At 35.1% G+C, this 17,482-nt stretch overlaps 4 protein-coding genes across 7 annotated transcripts; 1 reads left to right on the top strand and 3 right to left on the bottom strand.

Annotated features, from left to right (window-relative positions):
- Positions 1-53: 53 nt before the first annotated feature.
- LOC100645811 (DDB1- and CUL4-associated factor 10) lies at positions 54-5,944 on the bottom strand. Of its 3 annotated transcripts, none has more exons than XR_007226595.1 (6): positions 5,252-5,943; positions 5,061-5,174; positions 4,605-4,974; positions 4,314-4,529; positions 795-4,234; positions 54-719 (listed from the first exon to the last, which is right to left on the bottom strand). XR_007226595.1 is itself a non-coding variant. In XM_012316847.3 (6 exons), the coding sequence occupies exons 1-6, from the start codon at positions 5,449-5,451 to the stop codon at positions 3,113-3,115; spliced, it is 1,926 nt and encodes a 641-aa protein (XP_012172237.1). In that variant the 5' UTR covers positions 5,452-5,944; the 3' UTR covers positions 54-3,112. The 3 variants fall into 3 exon arrangements, 2 of the variants coding, with proteins under 2 accessions (XP_012172237.1, XP_020722460.1); XM_012316847.3 differs by having other exon boundaries at positions 54-3,993; positions 4,090-4,234; positions 5,252-5,944; XM_020866801.2 differs by having other exon boundaries at positions 54-4,234.
- LOC100646725 (putative ankyrin repeat protein RF_0381) lies at positions 5,916-17,458 on the top strand. Of its 2 annotated transcripts, XR_007226596.1 has the most exons (7): positions 5,916-6,051; positions 9,638-10,224; positions 10,715-13,242; positions 14,331-14,537; positions 14,966-16,714; positions 16,844-16,903; positions 17,165-17,198. XR_007226596.1 is itself a non-coding variant. In XM_012316844.3 (5 exons), the coding sequence occupies exons 1-5, from the start codon at positions 16,198-16,200 to the stop codon at positions 17,425-17,427; spliced, it is 777 nt and encodes a 258-aa protein (XP_012172234.2). In that variant the 5' UTR covers positions 15,680-16,197; the 3' UTR covers positions 17,428-17,458. The 2 variants fall into 2 exon arrangements, 1 of the variants encoding a protein (XP_012172234.2); XM_012316844.3 differs by lacking the exons at positions 5,916-6,051; positions 9,638-10,224; positions 10,715-13,242; positions 14,331-14,537 and having other exon boundaries at positions 15,680-16,267; positions 16,327-16,402; positions 16,475-16,714; positions 16,776-16,903; positions 17,165-17,458.
- Positions 6,354-8,864, bottom strand: LOC100646485 (luciferin sulfotransferase). The gene is made up of 7 exons (XM_003401054.4): positions 8,736-8,864; positions 8,456-8,659; positions 7,734-7,830; positions 7,487-7,643; positions 7,253-7,373; positions 7,015-7,109; positions 6,354-6,754 (listed from the first exon to the last, which is right to left on the bottom strand). Coding segments are annotated over exons 1-7 (987 nt in total). The 5' UTR covers positions 8,737-8,864; the 3' UTR covers positions 6,354-6,442.
- LOC100644782 (protein Skeletor, isoforms B/C) lies at positions 10,844-15,222 on the bottom strand. Its single transcript, XM_003401040.4, has 13 exons — positions 15,093-15,222; positions 14,359-14,578; positions 14,179-14,287; positions 13,861-14,099; positions 13,583-13,751; positions 13,394-13,505; positions 13,101-13,237; positions 12,654-12,789; positions 12,395-12,584; positions 12,229-12,329; positions 11,647-11,901; positions 11,108-11,215; positions 10,844-11,031 (listed from the first exon to the last, which is right to left on the bottom strand). Exons 1-13 carry the CDS (start codon positions 15,166-15,168, stop codon positions 10,844-10,846), a joined length of 2,040 nt encoding a protein of 679 aa, XP_003401088.1. The 5' UTR covers positions 15,169-15,222.
- Positions 17,459-17,482: the final 24 nt, after the last annotated feature.

The raw sequence follows: 17,482 nt of genomic DNA, 5'->3' as shown, positions 1-17,482 counted from the left end.
GTATCTACATTCACAGGGATTTTTTGTTAACGATAGGAGACTCGACCCAGATGGACGAAGGACATTAAGCAACATTTTATTATATAGAAAAAGAAAACAAACAAATCTTACAAAACAATGAGCACGTTAACAATTATACACGATCGTATGGTTATAATATGTGTAAAGAGCGTGCAGGCCACGATCAGTCAGATTATTCGAAAATAATCGTCAAGTGAATACGTGATAAGCAAAAATACAATGATATTCGCACGTTTTTCCAATTAAAGGGAAGATTGTTTACAAACCTGCATTTGCACTCACAGTCTGCATATCATCAAAAATCCACGTTTAAGTAACCATCAATGGCACGCGAAACAATTTGCCCTATTTATCTTACAATTCGCGGGCAAAACTCGAAAGAAACTAACCAACAAATAATTTCCATAAAACTCGAAAAAAAACTAACCAATGAATAATCTCCAACATTGTTTTGTTAAAATTAATATCACCCTTAATTTCATATATATATCCATTTGATTCTATGTCGAATTATATTTCAATTTATACTTATATTATAATTTATACTATATATTCCAATTTTTTTAAACAAATTAAAATTTCCTCGTAAAAACATGAATATTACTACAGATATATCTAACTTACCAAAATTGACAAACTTCACGATTTCGAGCATTTACAGACTGCTTCCTCCAAACATTAGTTTGATTCGCTCTAACCTTAAAAGTAATACGACGCTTACGAGTATGAACCATATCGTATTTGGTTATTACATTTATATTGTTATTATATACCTAAGTTGACAATGTATTTACATATGTTACACGATTTCTTTTCTACTTAACAATACGAGCGTAAGATGTTCCATGGAACACAGAGTTTACGATAAAAGCGATATCCATTTCGATCCTACAATCGATCTAAATACGCTTGAACTTCGTATATGAATATATAGTCAAAGACATGGGTCAAATAAATTACAAATATTTGTTCATTAGTACAATCCGCATATTCGCGTTTGCTTTGAAGCTATGAGCAACGCCGTTTCTTTTCTTTGTTTTTCTACATTACATAACTCGAAAATTAATCGAGTCGTTCATCGTGGATTAAAGTTGTGTTGATTAACGGCGTGGTTTTCGTTTCGACGACAGTCGCGAGAAGGCCTCGTTTCTCTCGATAAACAGCAACACCAATTTTAATAATCATCTCATGATTAGTTAAAATTTCGAGTACTTATTAATAACCACGCAATACGCGGCTAAATAATTTAATACTAACGGTAACGTCAACGTTACATATTCAGCGTTGTATTTACGTATTTTAGCGAGGTTGACTTTCTTGCATAATAATTTCATTCTATGGTACATATTACCTCTTTTCCTCTCCTTAGATCCTACATCACTATTGCCAATGACTCAGAAATTGATCGCAAACCGCAATCATTCCTTCGATTATTGCCAAACAAGACATACAAATGCAAAATGTATATTCAGTTGCAAATGGCAATGCAATCGCCAATATTCTACGAAAGTATGTAATATACAGATCAGTTGATGGAATGTTTTCTGCATTCTTGCTCCTACGTTCTCTCTGGCGATATAAAACGAGAAGTACTCTGCCGTGGACTTATTGAGATATTAAAATTTTTCAATAGAAATACACGTCTGTTAGTAAAAATATAATGTTTCAGTAATCAGTTTTCTAAATATACAAGATGAATTAATTTCATTGAACGGTACTTAAAATAACGTCATGACTGTTTCCTTTTTAACCCATTTGCATCCAAGCGCGGATTAATCCGCGCGCTGCGACTGCTTTTTATTTCAGTCGCCAAGTATTTTTCAGATGTGAGAGTTCACGTTTGACCCGTTTGTCACCATCTCGCCTACATCAGTTTATTGTATTGACCACTTTAAAGAATTCCACGAGAAATAATATGATTTAATTTCTTATTTCTTATCATTTTTTTTAATAAATAATTTTTTCTTTTTTCCTCTGTTATAAAGAATGCACGATGCGATATTTGCGAAATAACATTGTCTATCAATAGTTTTGAACAATAAATTTTCGATAAATCCATGAAGAATTCGGATGTCATTTACTCTATCTACAACCAACCGCGTACGACAATAGGAATCAGTCCTCTGAAATAAGGGCCATGATGCAAATGGGTCAAATCACTAGCGAGAGATAATTCCAATATAAAATAGCTCATATTTGACCACGTTTATCGCGTTTCGAGTAAAAACGCTCCGTGCAAATAATTAGCTTAAAACCCTTTGCGAACGAGTGTCAGCAAATAACCGCCCAAATCTTTTTACCGTTGCGGACGCATGTCGACATATGGCTGTGCCCGAATTTGTTTACAATTCCGGACACTTATTTTGAAATATCTGGCGTACATCTATTTTTCTGAGCGATAATCTTATGCGTATTTACGCATGGGTATTGTAGACTAAATAGTACTATGTTTTTGATGAACGAAAATTAACGTAAACTCGCGATGTAGGATGATGATCGAGTCAAAACGAATTTCAGTCTTTCAATGGTATTACCACACGAATCAGCTAGTTTTTTTCATATTTTATATATTTTTTATAATATCTTATATACAATGCCTAAAAGATCCAGAAAGGACATGTTCGATAGTGAGAGTAGTAATGATGAATATTATTTTAAACCTGACAAGATAGAAGACGACGACAGTGCTTTAGACAATGGAAACGAACTCCGTTCAACAAGAAAGCGGCTCAGACGTTTCAATATTTCTAGTGATAGTAACAGTGATGATGATAAATATTAAAGAAAATATAAGCCTGAACAATGAATAACGCAAATGTTCAACGTGTATATCTCCTCAACTGCGCGTGCCAATACCTCTCGTCAACAAAGGGTTTTCTAACCTCGATCATATCTAGAATAAAACACGCTAAAAAATAAAATGTATCAAAAACTGTATATTTAAAAAAATCTTCGTATTTCCCGATATTCACCTCATTAAAAAGAAAGAAAACAAAAAGTGAAAAATAAAAAGAAGAAAATATAGGCAAGTAATATATCTCATCAAGACGTTCTCTAGACAGACTATAGTGAAAAGTTGACATTAATTTTACTAAACTACAGGTTGATGCCAAACGATTCTTCCACTAAGACAACCTGACACAAGCAAACAATGCCTTGGAGAAAATTTTGTACAGACTACAATGCCAGAGTGACTAGTGTTTATCGCTATTTCGTTTAACTGTATAGACTCGTTGTAGGGAGGAACACAGTTAGATAATTCCGAACAATTTTCAGAAAATCCTAGCAAACGTACTCCGTAACCAAACGGTGAACATATTAGTCGGCCATCGGCAGAGAAACATAATTCTTTTATATAACCGGAACCAACGTTAGGTTCCTCTATGTAATGCGTTAATCTAGGTGTATTTTGATGGATCATGCGGTTTCTCGGAATAGCGTACATTGTTTGCTGGCCTAGCCTATTCCGATTCTGAACCCTAATTCTATCACCGATAATAACGACAGTATTGTTACTCGATCTAGAAAGCCAATCCCTCTCCCTTCTAAGCCTAGCTTCCCTAATTGCTACGTGTGCTTCCCAGACGTCAGTCGTACTTACATGTAACTCTATATTACCGGTAGGAAAATTGTCGATTATATTGCGTGGTCTTAAGTAGTTAAGGTGAACATTTGGTCTCGGCCTGTAGTCCTGTCCTGATTCTCTTTCTTGATCGCCAGAACCTTCTTCCAGTATGCTCTCATCAGCCGCATAAATATCAGCGGCGTATATGTACCTATCCCCCTGTCTATCGTCTCTATCCGTGTTTACACGAGAATCAGACGAGCTTGAACTGGAACTAACTTCGATCGAACCGAAATTCGCTCTTGTCGCATTTCTGTCCATACGCGAATTCCTCGATTGCGACCGTGACACTCTACGTGACACTGACTGCCAATTATTTCTCGGGGACCTAGTTGATTGCGCGTTATCTGAAAATCCAGCCGCGGTCGGTCTCGTATCGGCCATAGTATGAACAACTCTCACGCGGTTGTTTGGACTTTCTATTAAAAAGGAAGATGTTATACCCGAACGAGAAGGTCGAGGGGGTTGAAAATTATTGAACTCTCCTACGGACATTTCGCTAAACTGCGGTGTTGTCTCCTCTTCTTCTTTCGCCTGATCCGCTGTGCTGGATACATCACGCTCTTGTATGTCATGAATACAAGTCCACTGGAATATACAATCATCAATGAAATGTAAGAAATATATATGTAACCAAAGTCGATTGTGTAAGTTTGTTAATATCAACCTCAGATTTTTCTCCGTTACTGACATTCCTAGACAAAACACACCATCCATGAGGGTGCACTTGCAAACTCGATATTATCTCAGCATCATCGCCAACAGGGAAATCGGTTAAAAATTCTACTCGGTTATGTGTACGAGAATGGGAAAAGAGATGCGTGAAACTTGCCACGTTTGGTATCGTAGTTTGAGACGATTGCATTAACCGATACATATTTGGCTAAAATAAAAATTAACTTGTATATAAAATATGTTAAGTAAGATATGAAAATGTAACACCAGAAATGAAACGCACTCTAAATCCTGCCAAGTCCTGAGTTAAAGTGCTTAATTTAAGGTTGTGTATAATGATGAGGTACCCAGAAGTAGTACTTATTAACATTTTACTGGCATCTGGACTAAGTCTGGTTCGCATCAGTCCGTTTGTATGGAACACACGCGTATAAAGAATACTATTTTCTGTGAAACTATTAATGTCCCAAGTATATATGCTACCATCAAAACCACTGGTTAGTAGTAAATTATCTTTGGGACTATATTCTATATTCTTCACCCAATTCGAATGACCTTGAAGAGTTCTTATTCTATTCTTTAAGTTTCTAGCATCCCAAAGAGCTACGGTACTATCGTCTGAACATGTTGCAAACATACGTTGGTCCAAAAACCTATTGTAAAAAAAGTTATTCTTATCAGATATTTAGTGTTACAATAATTAATTTATATTAATTAAGAATATAAGATCTACACATACCTAACACAATTAACACAATCGTTATGAGCATTATCAATCGCATGGATCAAGCTTCTCCTCAGAGGATCAAACATTAAAATACTTTTCTTCTCGCATGCCGCCAACAAAAGAGAGCTGTCATACAAGAAAAAGTATTATATTATTATTGTATATAATATTTTCCATAAAACTAAAAGCACGTATGTACTTACCCATCTGGGGAATATTCAAGATTAAAAACTCCACCATGAGCAGCAGCTGCAGACAACGCATGATCCCAAGAAGTTACCGGTTGTATAGAGGAGTAAAGAGTTTTATGAAAGTGATCAGCATGTCCCAAAGAGAATTGTACACCCAATTCGCGTTGCCTTAACCAAAGGCTACTTGCTTGTTTGGTTTTTATCCTGGGCATTTCAGCCAGGTGTAAATTTTACCAACATTCAACTAAATATTTTTGGCAACTCAAAAAAAATCTAATATTCCGTAAACACAGTTTAAAAGCACATAATTCGAACTTTAACTTTACAGATTCGTTTTAAACCTTTCTTTTATCATACGATATAAATGATCGTCATTAGCATCCTCAGAAAAACGATTGATAAAAAGTTTTGATTTCTCCTCTAATAAAAAATACACCATCAACGTCTTTTTCCAAATAATTTTTATGAGATTTGAAAACGATCGTACAATACCGAGTAAAGGTTAAGGTTAAGTGCAAAATACGACTATTGGGCAGTATTACACGTGACTCTTGACAGATGCCTTTACGTTTTTACCAATTGACGATCTTTCACAAAACTAAAAACGATTTAAATAACTGACTGAAGTGTCACGATTACAGTCCAATGTCACACTTCGATATAATTTTAAGAAATTTTAAACACCTGACACAACACGAATCAACGCCATCTTTGCTTTGACATACAACGTCGTGCGCTGAGAATCGACGAAACGAGAACTCGAGCGCGAGTCTCGAACAGGATTCCCATAGTGTGTTACATTCCAGGTTCAGGTAAATTAAACATACAAGTACTTCATTTCCTCGAAAATCCGTTCTTCTCACGAAGTTAGAAAGCCATTTAGGTATGAAAAACTATAGTTGCTGTCCATTATTAGAAAACCGGTTGTACAACAAGTGTATATATGGTATTGAGCTTCGCGTAATTAATGAGTAAATAACATTAATTTATACTGAACTTCTGTTTACACATACACATACATTTTGCTATTTTTCTAATATATTTTATCGACAACGATACGTACAAATTTATGTAACTATATAAGCATATATACATTAACATAAAAATAACAGTATAACAGTTGAAACGAATGTAATTGTTTTACACAAATATCGGTTCTTGTACAACCTAAACTTAGAGTATACACACTTTAGTAGATAATTTTCAATCCTCATCATAAAGAACCGTTTGTTTGTCGAAGTCAAGGCCACTTCCGCCCGAGTGCTTTTCGGTCCATTCATCGAATCTTTGAGACAGTCCTTCGGACATATAGTTTCTCCAATCACCGACTTTGCCCTTTCTTATAAATTTGTCATTCTCTGGCACGTCCTTCTGTGGAACAATTAATTCCATATTTATGGCGGGATTAGCTGCCATCTTTGTGAACTTTAAGTGCTCACAAAGATCAGCGATTTGTTCCTCTGTCGCAGTTTTCCCCAGAAATTCTGCTGTCCTCCTAATCGTTTCCTTTTGATCCTGAAACATCATTGTTTGAGATATTACTTTTAACATTATAAATAGATCGCGAATTTTTATGCGCTTATAAGAAATCTAAAGGCACGCAAATACATAGGATATAAATAATGTGCATACATATAAAAAATACTCAAAGTCGATATTACATTTAATAGATGAAACAAATTTATATCTAGATTTTACTTTTTTTACTTGTATTTACAAAAATATGAATTCGGATGAATACCAGTCGTCTGATTTTAAATATATTACTATATTACCTTCTTCATTCCTTCATACGTTAAAAATAATACATTCTCTTGATCTCTTATATCCCAGAATTTCAGAACGTGATTCCAAAACGGAGTCAATGGTACTTAAATTGAAAGTAGTTGTTAATTAACATATATGCTATATAAATATCATGATACTAATAATAATAGATAATAATTACAGACAGATTTTTATAGTAACAAATATATAAACATATATATACACATATGCATATACGGTACATACTATTGTCATCTAAAAACAAGTCAGCAAATTCTTCGAAGCTCCCCACTATATTATGAAATTTCCTACAATAATGATAAAAGCTTACGCAGGTATCCTTTGGATTTCTAGCAACGTAGATGATCTGAAACAATTCACAATATCGACGTAATTTATTTCTTATATATTTATCATATATTTTCGCTTCTTTATATAACATATCACTATAGTATTATATATCGTAAAACGTTTGAGTACTTTCGGTTTCTTTTGATGGATTTGCTGTGGCAATAAATCGAAAGGGAGATGAGATTTAACGTATCTGGGTCGTTGCATCTTCATAACGTATTTTACCGAATCACCCATCTTCGAAAACCATTCCACAGAGTCCCCTGTGACCATCAATGACGAAGCTCTAAACAAATAAGATTCATTTGCATGATCCACGGAAACTCTTCATGAAAATTGTTTCCTTTTTTTTTTTTTTTTTTTTAATAAAACGTACTCGAGCAATGGGTTACGTAAAAGAAACAGAGTTTCAGCACTTTTGTAATCGAAGTTATTTGCGATACACCATACCATTTCCTGTGCCCAATGACTACCTGCAATGAATTAAAAAATTGATAGATATTCATGTCATTATACAGGATGCCCCAGATTTTAGCGGCTAAATTTTGCCACTATACATATTTTATAGATTAAAAAGAGAAAAAGATATTATAAAAGCATATGTCGTTTAGAGATTTATTAAAAAATTATGACAAAGATACCAAATACGGTTTCACGTGATCAATCGATAAAGAAAATTAATGATGCGTTTACAGAAATCAGGCAAAATAAAGGTGAACTTTATAGAGTAAGAAATTCTACTTTCGACCGCTGTCGATCTTGTGTTATCAAGAATGATGAATATTTTGTTAATTCTGGAGTGTTTGTTAATTCTGAGAGCGCTACAAGAATATTGTGTTCCTTTTAACAATCTGAGATAGCAAACACAGCTCGTATAAATAGGCCAAAGATGAATATTGCTCATCTGTTCGCAAGTTCGTTACTGTTCCCTTTGTAATTCGTACTTTTGTCATAAGTTTTTGATAAAGTTTTAAACGACCTATGTTTATGTAACATTTATTCCCTCTAATTATAATATACTGGCAAAGCTTCATCGTTAAAACCTAGGACACACTGTATAAATATAAAACATAAAATATAGATTTGAACGAATTTTACCAGTTCTCGGATATGAAACCATCCACACATCATCGTCGTAGATCTCCATATCCCTGATATTCGCCCCATGAAAAACGAATTGGGGTGGTAATAAACAATGGCCTGGTTCTACTCTTAGGAAACTGGGCTTCACGCCAAACATCTTATCCAATCTTCGTCCTACATCTCCTTCGATCGTAGTGAAATTAAGAAATTTTTTGTCCACTGCAAAGATTATACTAGATGTAACGACAAGATCATGCAATCTTTCGCCCAAGTCCATGTAAATTGAACAACTTACTTGGTATACGATTTCGTTAGAAAGAATTCGAACACTGACACACGAACAGGGATGTTAGTCGTCCTGCAGCCTGAAATGAAATGAGGTTCACGGACTTATTGGTACCTTCTCGGCCCACTGACAAACCAGTTTTCTCTTTTTTTAACGGAAACAACTTTCGATTCTTGGGCATTTCCATTTAATATATGGTAATGATGCCTATAATATTCTGCGATAATAGGTAATTATCATAGATAAATCGATGAAAATTAAATATGCTGCTCGGTTGGTTGTTCAGTCGTTGGATAATATTGTGCAATCATTTTAGAAAGAAACTGCGTCTCCTGTTCTGTTAAGTTTGTATATTACGAACTGATACAAATTTTGTTTTATTTAAAACCACTTTATTTTCATAAAAATATAGAATGCTAGAAAAATGTAATTCGAAGGTAATTTCGATTTATTAACTTTCTCGTAACAGATTTCTCTCTGGAGAAAGTTTACGCTTTCCAACTAAATGTACCAATACTCGTATGTGTTAAGTGATGTACTTAAATCTCAAAGAATATAGGAATTCTTTTTTCGTCGCATTAGTGTTGTCTTATCGCTTTTAATCTTTTGTAACTGTTATGACTCTCAATCCCACTATCTTCCTTATTCGCTATCTCTCCTTTTATTCGACGCATGTTGTAGATAAACAATAAACGATCTTACGAATTGTGTTTCCTGAACTCTTATAGACGATTTATGTAGATATAAGGAAAACATGCACGTGATCGATTGCTGCGGCTGCAGCTTTTGGCTTGAATCGATTATCACTCGCCAATGTTCAGGAGCGAACTGCTATTGTTATTCTATGGCTCTTTCTACTGGCTAACGAACCTTCATAAAACTTTTCTGATTTTATTTATTCCATTATCTAGATACACTTATATCTACAACGAATACGAAGGAATCAATGAGGAAGAGTACAATATGTTGGTAAAGGAATGTTGGCAGGAAGGAAAAAAAGAGGAAGATAGATGCCGATGGATGAGATGGGGAAAAGGAAAGCAAGAATATTTTACAAGGTGTGGGTACTCGGAGAAAGAGGTAGAAAGGTTTGAAAGCGAAGGAAAAGAGATGTGGAAGGTTTGGGAAGTAACAGATAGATGCAATAAGAGAGAGCAAATAAGATCTGAGAATCTAAATACGTTCAGAGACATTGAAAAATAATAGTGCTAGATTGACCAGGTTACACAAAGAGGAATGAGGAAAGGAGGAAAATAGATTGAGATCCGGAAACAAGGAAAAAAAGAATAGATACTGCAAAGAAAGAAGTAAGAGGTGACGCGAGCTATGTGAAAAAGAGCTGCAGACGCTGAAGGGATGGCAAGGTGGGTAGAAAGTATGGAGGAGTCGCTGGAACATGAGGGATAAGGATTGGAATAGGCAAAACAATTAGAGGAAAGAAGGAAGAAGCAGAGAAAAGAAATAGAAATGAGCTAATAAAAAGAGCTGTTACGTCTAGGTAAGAAAAAAAGGCACAATCAAAGAGGACACAAGGTAATGCAAAGTACATATTTAGATTGCAAGGGTAGATTTGGATATTTAGTTTGTTACTTAGTCACCATAGCTTCTTTGTTCGATTTTAAACATAGTTCTCCTTAATGTTGGATTACCACTGTTGTTTATGCACATGTTTGCACAATGTAAACTGGAGGTCACCGCAAAACTAAAAGGCAAGCGAAGGCGAAGATTGCATATATGCATATATATTCTAAATATGTATTTTACTCTGTATATATATATTCTAAAAATACTAAAAATAGATTATATTTTTTAAGAATTTGTTTCTTAACAAGCAGATATTAATTCATATATAATATATTTATATTATCATTAAATATTAAAATTAGAAATTCGTCGTATGATTAAAATGGTATTTATTAATAAAAAAATTATAATAAATTCGCACATTCGAATGCATTGATCTCTCTGCGATTTTGATTCATTTCTAGCTTAGGAACGAAACATTCCGCCTGCACGTGTGATGAAAGATGAAATTCTTCGTTCTATTTACTAAAATCAGTCAATTTACGCTTGTATAATAGAAAGGTACGACTAATCTTAGTAACCTATATCTATATTTATAACAAACGAAAAAACACAGCCGTTAGTCCTGCAAGTAACGATAATCGTTGAGTAACAGCGATGCTTTTCGAATAAGCATCCAGTATGTATATCTTCCAGCCCATATTTGCATGGGTAAATGAATTGTAATAAACGATATCTGGCCAGGTAGAGTTCGGTGTAATTTCTAGCACTCCACCTTCACCTACAAGAAATGACAGCGAATGAGGAAACATTTATTTGTAGGAAAAAAAAGAACTAGAAACTTCATATTTTCTTACCTGGTTCACACGTACTCACTAATGTTCTATTAAATTGTTTAAACGTCATAAAATCATCATCTAGTCTTCTGTCTCGGGCACCGTGTTTGCTTAAGCAAAGTGGCCCAACTAAGAGAAATAAGTTGTTCCGGCATTACGTATCTCTTTTCGAAATAATTTCGAATACAGCCGGTTCTGTTTTTACACGGATTTAATTTTATAATTTATGAATTTATAATAATTTCATTTGACGCGGTTCAAACAGCGCCTCCTTAGAAAATATTCATTTCGCACTTTACACTCGAAGCTTATTGTCTTTGTAAGTTTATAAAATAAGAAATACGTTCAAATATGACTAAAAATTAAATAAAAATTCAATCGAAGATTTCTACAGGATTTGCTCGAAAATAATGTATTAAATAAAATTAAATAAAAATTTCTTCTAAGTTCTCACTCTTGCAATCTCTACTATCCTTTTTATCGCGTGTTTCTTTCTTTTTTTAGAGAATCAATTGATCGTGTAAAAACAGGACCAGGTGTACAAATGTTTTATTACGAACCTGCGGTTGGTCTCGGTTGTCCTCTTCTGGTGAACTCAACACCAGCCAAAACTCTGATTTTACTTTGCGCCGCATCACTGAGTTTATCATATCCACCGTGTGGTTCATTAGTTATAATCAATGGGTGGTACAAATTAGGACTGTGAGGATTATTTCCGCCGTGAACACGGAAATTGTACGTCAATCCCCGACGCAGATATAATTTGGGTACCAACTGACCCTCGATGTACCATGCCAAACCTGTAGACGTTTGTCCTACGAATTGAACAAACTAATATATCGTTTGATATTAAACATTAACAAACGAACTATGGATATTTATGTAAATTCTTTTCCTTTTCTATATGAACGCAGTTAAAGATGAAGAACCCATGCAAACATCTATTTCGTTCGTTAAATAACAAGTATTATTATAACAAGTATTATTATAACAAGTATTATCATAACAAGTATTATGCTACCTAAATATGAATTCTACAAATTTACTACATCTTTAAGTATCCCATAAATGAAGAAATATTCGCATTCTCCATTAATAAATACAATCAGAATATTCGAAATATCTCGAACTCTAAACCAAACCTGTAATTCCTTGATAGCCCTTTTTGCCCCCAGACGGGCCAATAGTAGCTCTAAACGACCGAATACTTCTATCAAATATCTCTGTCTTCTCCCAAGGTTCTCTGGCAAAATAATGTTTCCAATTAGTAGCATCTGTATAAATATTAATCATCAGCGTGTTACTTACATTAGTTTCTCATTGGTTTCCGTAAAATCCATGCACGTGTTCTCCGGTTCTTCAGGAACTAGTTCTAACTTCAGATCGCTCTTAGGATATACATCGTGGAAAGTCGGCTCTTTATTTTCATCCAATCTTCCCAAAGCCCATATCACGTAAACTGGTCTATTCGTTGGATACTCTTTATCTCCTGGGTCAGCTACGATATAAAGTGTCCCATATAATTCTCCACTTCGACACTTCTCTTTCACTTTATGCGCTAACTTACATGAGTTGAGAGTACGTCTATATGTAACGATACTAATTCCATCTTCTCTAACAGCGGTATACATTTGGTTATTATCTAAACCCCCGAATAGTTCATCCCTGCAAACTCCCCTGTATTGGCCGAGAACTTTTCCACACTGTTGGTGAAATAGGAAAACGATTGTTCTTTTTGCTTTACTTTTATTTATCATATACCACATTCTACAAGTCATTCGAGACACTTGCTCATGGATAGTATAGAATATTGAAATTAGGCATAAATAGGTGTAATAATTACAAACTGAACTTACATAATTTTCCATTAACTGCGTGTAGTATAAGGAAAACTAACCGTAAGTTATGCTATGTTTTGAAGATTTTATTACAAAGCAACTTTGTTAAAGTTTGCGTTTAAAATGAACACGTGTCTCGTAATGTATCATAAGTGTTGATAATGTTTTTTACGTACTGGTGCTTTCGCTGTGATGTTATAATCCACAGCGTAGCCTCGAGTACCGTCCACATAAGCAATCACAGCATCCGCGCCTTCCATTTGGCTAGAAGTTTCGGAACCAGAGAGACCGAAAGCCATGTATTCATCTTCACCTAAGGTTAATTAACGTCGTATTATACCAACGCGTAATTAATTCAACATCTGATCAAACAAGATGATACGTCATTCGAATAATCATTTTTCAGATACTTTTGTTTGAATATTAAGTTTGCTACAAGATAACCAAACATGGTTAGAACTATACTTACTAACTTGTCCTGCTAATTGGATAGTGATCTGTGGACCAAAAATTTCCCAACCGATTTGAAATCGTTTGTGAAGTTGAATGCAATTCGGTAAAGTCTGCGTGTGCTTGATCACCTGTACTTTGATAGATCGATTACTAGTAAGCAAAGTTTCATTTCAATAAACTATCGAAGACTGGAAAAATTGATTACTTTTACTAACGAAGGAGGTACGTTTAATCCATCCGGAACTATGACAGAGCCGTAGCTGGTTTTAGTTTTCACGTCGAAGATACTTAACCAATCGATATTGAAAACTGTCATATCTCCGGGTAATTGAATCGTTATATCTTCTTCCTTGTAGGCGCGAATTGATTCCAGGCTGATGAAACGCAAGAAAACAAGATTAGCCGAGAAAATCTACTTGTTGAGAATAGAATTAGCCAAAATTGAAAAATCTATTCGTTCGAAAATTTATAGTAATTACTTACTAGCCATACTCGTCGGGTACTTTCGTCCCTTTGCTGTTAGGCTGTGGACCAAGTCCAACCCAAAAATACGTGTCTGTTCCCTGCCCATCGTATGTAAATTCTGGTATTTTTATGGTTTTCGAATCTAGAATCACGATGGACCCTGAAGATACTCCGTGTGATCGTTTTGTTAATTGAGAAATCTTTTGCGGTACTGGTGGATCGAATTCGTCGGGAATGTACACGTCGCCAAACGTATTCTGAGAAAAATATTTTTTTACGGTTATTTCAATGATATACTAACGTTGAAACAATTTTAATTACTGTTATACGATATACCTGGCTGCTCAAATCGTACACAGCGAACCATTTTATATCCGTTATTCTTTTATTATCCGGTAAAGTAAGAGTGAAATCCTTATTCAAGTACCGATCGAGGACATTCGTTCTGGAACAAGAAGATATCTTTAATTCACGTACTTTCTTCTCAGGGTTTTTGTTACACCGAAACAAACTGACTTGCCCCATTCATCCGGTACGATGAAGCCTTGTGGACCAGGTCGATTCGACGCACCAGCCCAGAAAAAGGTGTCAGCTCCATTGCCATCGTAACTAAAGGAAGTTAACAACAACGTGTACTCGTCAACGACGTAAACGTCACCAGCTACTTGATGATGATACGCGTTCAACTTCCCAAGGTATTTCCCTCTGTATTCTTCGTGATCTGACTCGTCGAGACCTATTGATTTCGTTTCATCGTGAATCACGCTGTGGTTAGAAAATGATTACTCACTTGGGAGTTCTTTGTTCCGAATCACGGTCACGAGAGAAAGTAAGGAAAATTAAACTTTACAATATAGATCACTGTTTTCATTATTATCGTGTTTACGCAATACGGACGCTCGATGCCATTAACTTGTTAAATATTCCTTACACCGATACATTAAATATTTAGCTGTGTATTAAATATCTAGAAAATACAAAACTATTGCTGTTACATTTGACGTATGGCTATTTGACTGATTGAACGATCGATATTAACAACTGATCGAAGCTGATATACTTGTCATATTTGACTCGAATATCTGGAAAATTTCCTAAAACCATCGCAAACTACGTTTGACAGGCGGAGATTTCAACGCGCGGTCAAGGAACGTCATTCGACGCCGTGTTCACTACTCGAATTATTATCCATCGATTCACTGTCAGAACATACGATTGCCTCGTATAATCGAACATTTTGAGAAACATACCACAGACAGGAAACAGTACACATGTTAAAACTGTGACAAGAACAGGCGCTATCCACCTCCTCGTAACATCTGCCATCACTTCATCTTCCTCGGATTGCTGGAAATGTCTCAGGTCTTGTTCCTGAACGATTCGATTTTAGTTCTGTCGCCACTAAGATTCATGGAAAAACGAAAGCTCGATCGCAAGCCAGGCGACGAAGCCTCTAGAAGAGAACGACAGGGCACGCAGTCACTGCAATGGACGCGGTTCCGACTTGTTCTGGCCACCGTCTTTAGAAAGTAGACTTTGAGTGTTCGAACGGCTTACTATACCGCTCTCCAGCCACCTTGGCACGTGTTCCTGTCTCGAAGAGAAAGTGTGCGTGTACTGGAGGTGCCTCGAACGCGTTTCGATGTCTACGACTCACGGGTTCTCTCAACCTGTCGAATTGGAGGGACAGTGTCGTTGGACTCCTGCCTTTCCGGTACTCTAAAATGGAATGCAAGTCAGAGAGGAAAAATAAAGTTGTCAGTTGAATGGCTAAACAGCATCCGCTGTAGCGCGCTATGCCGAGGTTACTTATTTATTTCTAAATGCACGTTTGCGAGCTCAGGATTATAATATTATTATTTCTTTCTTTGTTATTCTTATTAACATCAAAGTTCGGATTTGTTTAACACAATTAATGTTGATTTTTACTGAAACGGAAATGCCATTTACGTATTCCAAGTCATATAACGTCTCTATATAATTAAAGGAAGATTATTACAATATTATTACAGTATTACGATACAATAATATTGAGAAGTATGCATTGTACTTCAGATTCTACAAAATTCGTTCGTAAAATTCTATAATAAAATTAAATAATTAAAGAAAAGATATTATACAAATCTTTAAAGTTCCTTCTCACTCGGAATTCGTTAATGTAAATTAAGTAAAAAAGAATTGCGAATGAAATGTTAGCTCATTGACGTTATCTTTTTAATGGATTAGAAAGACAAATATTTGTAAGGCGTGTATTTCGTGTTTAAATTCAACGTTAGCATGTGCATACATGTATGCATACATGATGTTTGATCGATTTAGAGCCGGCGCAATACGAAGTAAATAACTCTTAGCAGTATGTTTACAAAGCTCAAGCACTTCGTTATCTCGATAATGTTGAATACAGAATTTAATCGCCAGATAAATGGTAAGATATTATACCGATATGATTCTTAATTCCTTGAAATAACATCTTATAATTCATAGATTCGGTCGAGGAGCAATTCATATGGCTTCTCAGATTCGCTACAGTAAGAAAGATCAAAGATTTTTTAACGAAAATGTGAGTAAACGAATGTACGTATATCTCTTGATCAATTATATCTGTCGTTAATAACCGTTGCTATAATTGTAGTCTATCGATAGATCTACATTATCCTACGCCAAATTTAAAAACGCCTATCACGTCAGCTATCGATCGCGGTGATGCGCAGATCTTATCGTTTTTGTTAGAGAAAAATTCAACCGATCTGGACAATACTACTACTCAACCTTGGGCTAGGACTGCCCTTATGTACGCCTCTTACGTTTCCAGAAACCCAGAAATATTACAGATTCTTTTGAAAAAGGGGGCAGATCCTGGAAAAGTGGATATGTAGGTCGTATAATTAATATAAACATCTGTGCTTTTATTTCTAATAAATGTACACTTGTAGAAGAGGTTGGACTTGTCTTCAGTATGCGATTGTAGCAGAACGATCGAAGAACGTAATATTTCTTTTAGATTACGGCGTTTCAATAAATCAAAAAGACGTACAGGGAAGAACGCCGCTTATGATCTCAGGTGAAAGAAATCAAAATAAAGACTGATTAAGATTAATTTAGACTGTCAATTTTTATCAGCACAACTGACAAAATAGAATTCAAATAAACGTTCTTTTATTCTATTAAAGATTATAATGAAATTGCAAGAATTATCTTACTTTCGATATTTTATATGTATTTCTATGTTATAGACATTTTATGATTTTTTGTGTCGTTGAATTTCAAACAAGTACGTAAAAATCGTAGTCTACTAAATATTTATTAAGAATCATTTGTCCAGTATACGGTTCGAACGTGGACATTCTCTCGATTTTATTGGACCACGGGGCTGACGTCAATATACGGGACAATATGGGTTTCATCGCCCTTCAAATAGCAATTTTATGGAGAAAAAGGGACGCAGCGATTATATTAATCGAAAGAGGAAGCGATATGAGCGTTGTTACACCTTCAACCAAGGCCACAATTGGACAACTTTGTAGAACCAGTATGCCGAATATTCTTCGATGCCTCGAACCAAAAAGATATTATAGCATTGATTGATATTTTTATTATAACATTGTTTTCCCTCGTATTACAAAGCTTTTTCCATTTTTTT

Source organism: Bombus terrestris, chromosome 15, assembly GCF_910591885.1.
Source record: "Bombus terrestris chromosome 15, iyBomTerr1.2, whole genome shotgun sequence".
Classification (NCBI taxonomy): domain Eukaryota; kingdom Metazoa; phylum Arthropoda; class Insecta; order Hymenoptera; family Apidae; genus Bombus; species Bombus terrestris.
Note: the sequence above shows the minus strand (reverse complement) of the source record. Positions and strands in the feature narration are given on the sequence as shown.

Coding starts and splice junctions, on each gene's coding strand:
- LOC100645811 (XM_020866801.2), bottom strand. CDS start 5,451: ATGCCCAGGATAAAAACCAAACAAGCAAGTAGCCTTTGGTTAAGGCAA. Junction 5,175..5,251: donor CTTGAATATTCCCCAGATGG/GTAAGTACATAC, acceptor CTTGTATGACAG/CTCTCTTTTGTTGGCGGCAT. Junction 4,975..5,060: donor GATTGTGTTAATTGTGTTAG/GTATGTGTAGAT, acceptor TTTTTACAATAG/GTTTTTGGACCAACGTATGT.
- LOC100646485 (XM_003401054.4), bottom strand. Junction 7,831..8,455: donor GGTTTCATATCCGAGAACTG/GTAAAATTCGTT, acceptor AATTCATTGCAG/GTAGTCATTGGGCACAGGAA. Junction 7,110..7,252: donor CTTGTTTTTAGATGACAATA/GTATGTACCGTA, acceptor TTTCAATTTAAG/TACCATTGACTCCGTTTTGG.
- LOC100644782 (XM_003401040.4), bottom strand. CDS start 15,168: ATGGCAGATGTTACGAGGAGGTGGATAGCGCCTGTTCTTGTCACAGTT. Junction 13,506..13,582: donor TACCTCCTTCGTTAGTAAAA/GTAATCAATTTT, acceptor ATCAAAGTACAG/GTGATCAAGCACACGCAGAC. Junction 11,902..12,228: donor GGGCTATCAAGGAATTACAG/GTTTGGTTTAGA, acceptor TTCAATTCGTAG/GACAAACGTCTACAGGTTTG.
- LOC100646725 (XM_012316844.3), top strand. CDS start 16,198: ATGTTTACAAAGCTCAAGCACTTCGTTATCTCGATAATGTTGAATACA. Junction 16,268..16,326: donor ATTTAATCGCCAGATAAATG/GTAAGATATTAT, acceptor TATAATTCATAG/ATTCGGTCGAGGAGCAATTC. Junction 16,715..16,775: donor GATCCTGGAAAAGTGGATAT/GTAGGTCGTATA, acceptor GTACACTTGTAG/AAGAGGTTGGACTTGTCTTC.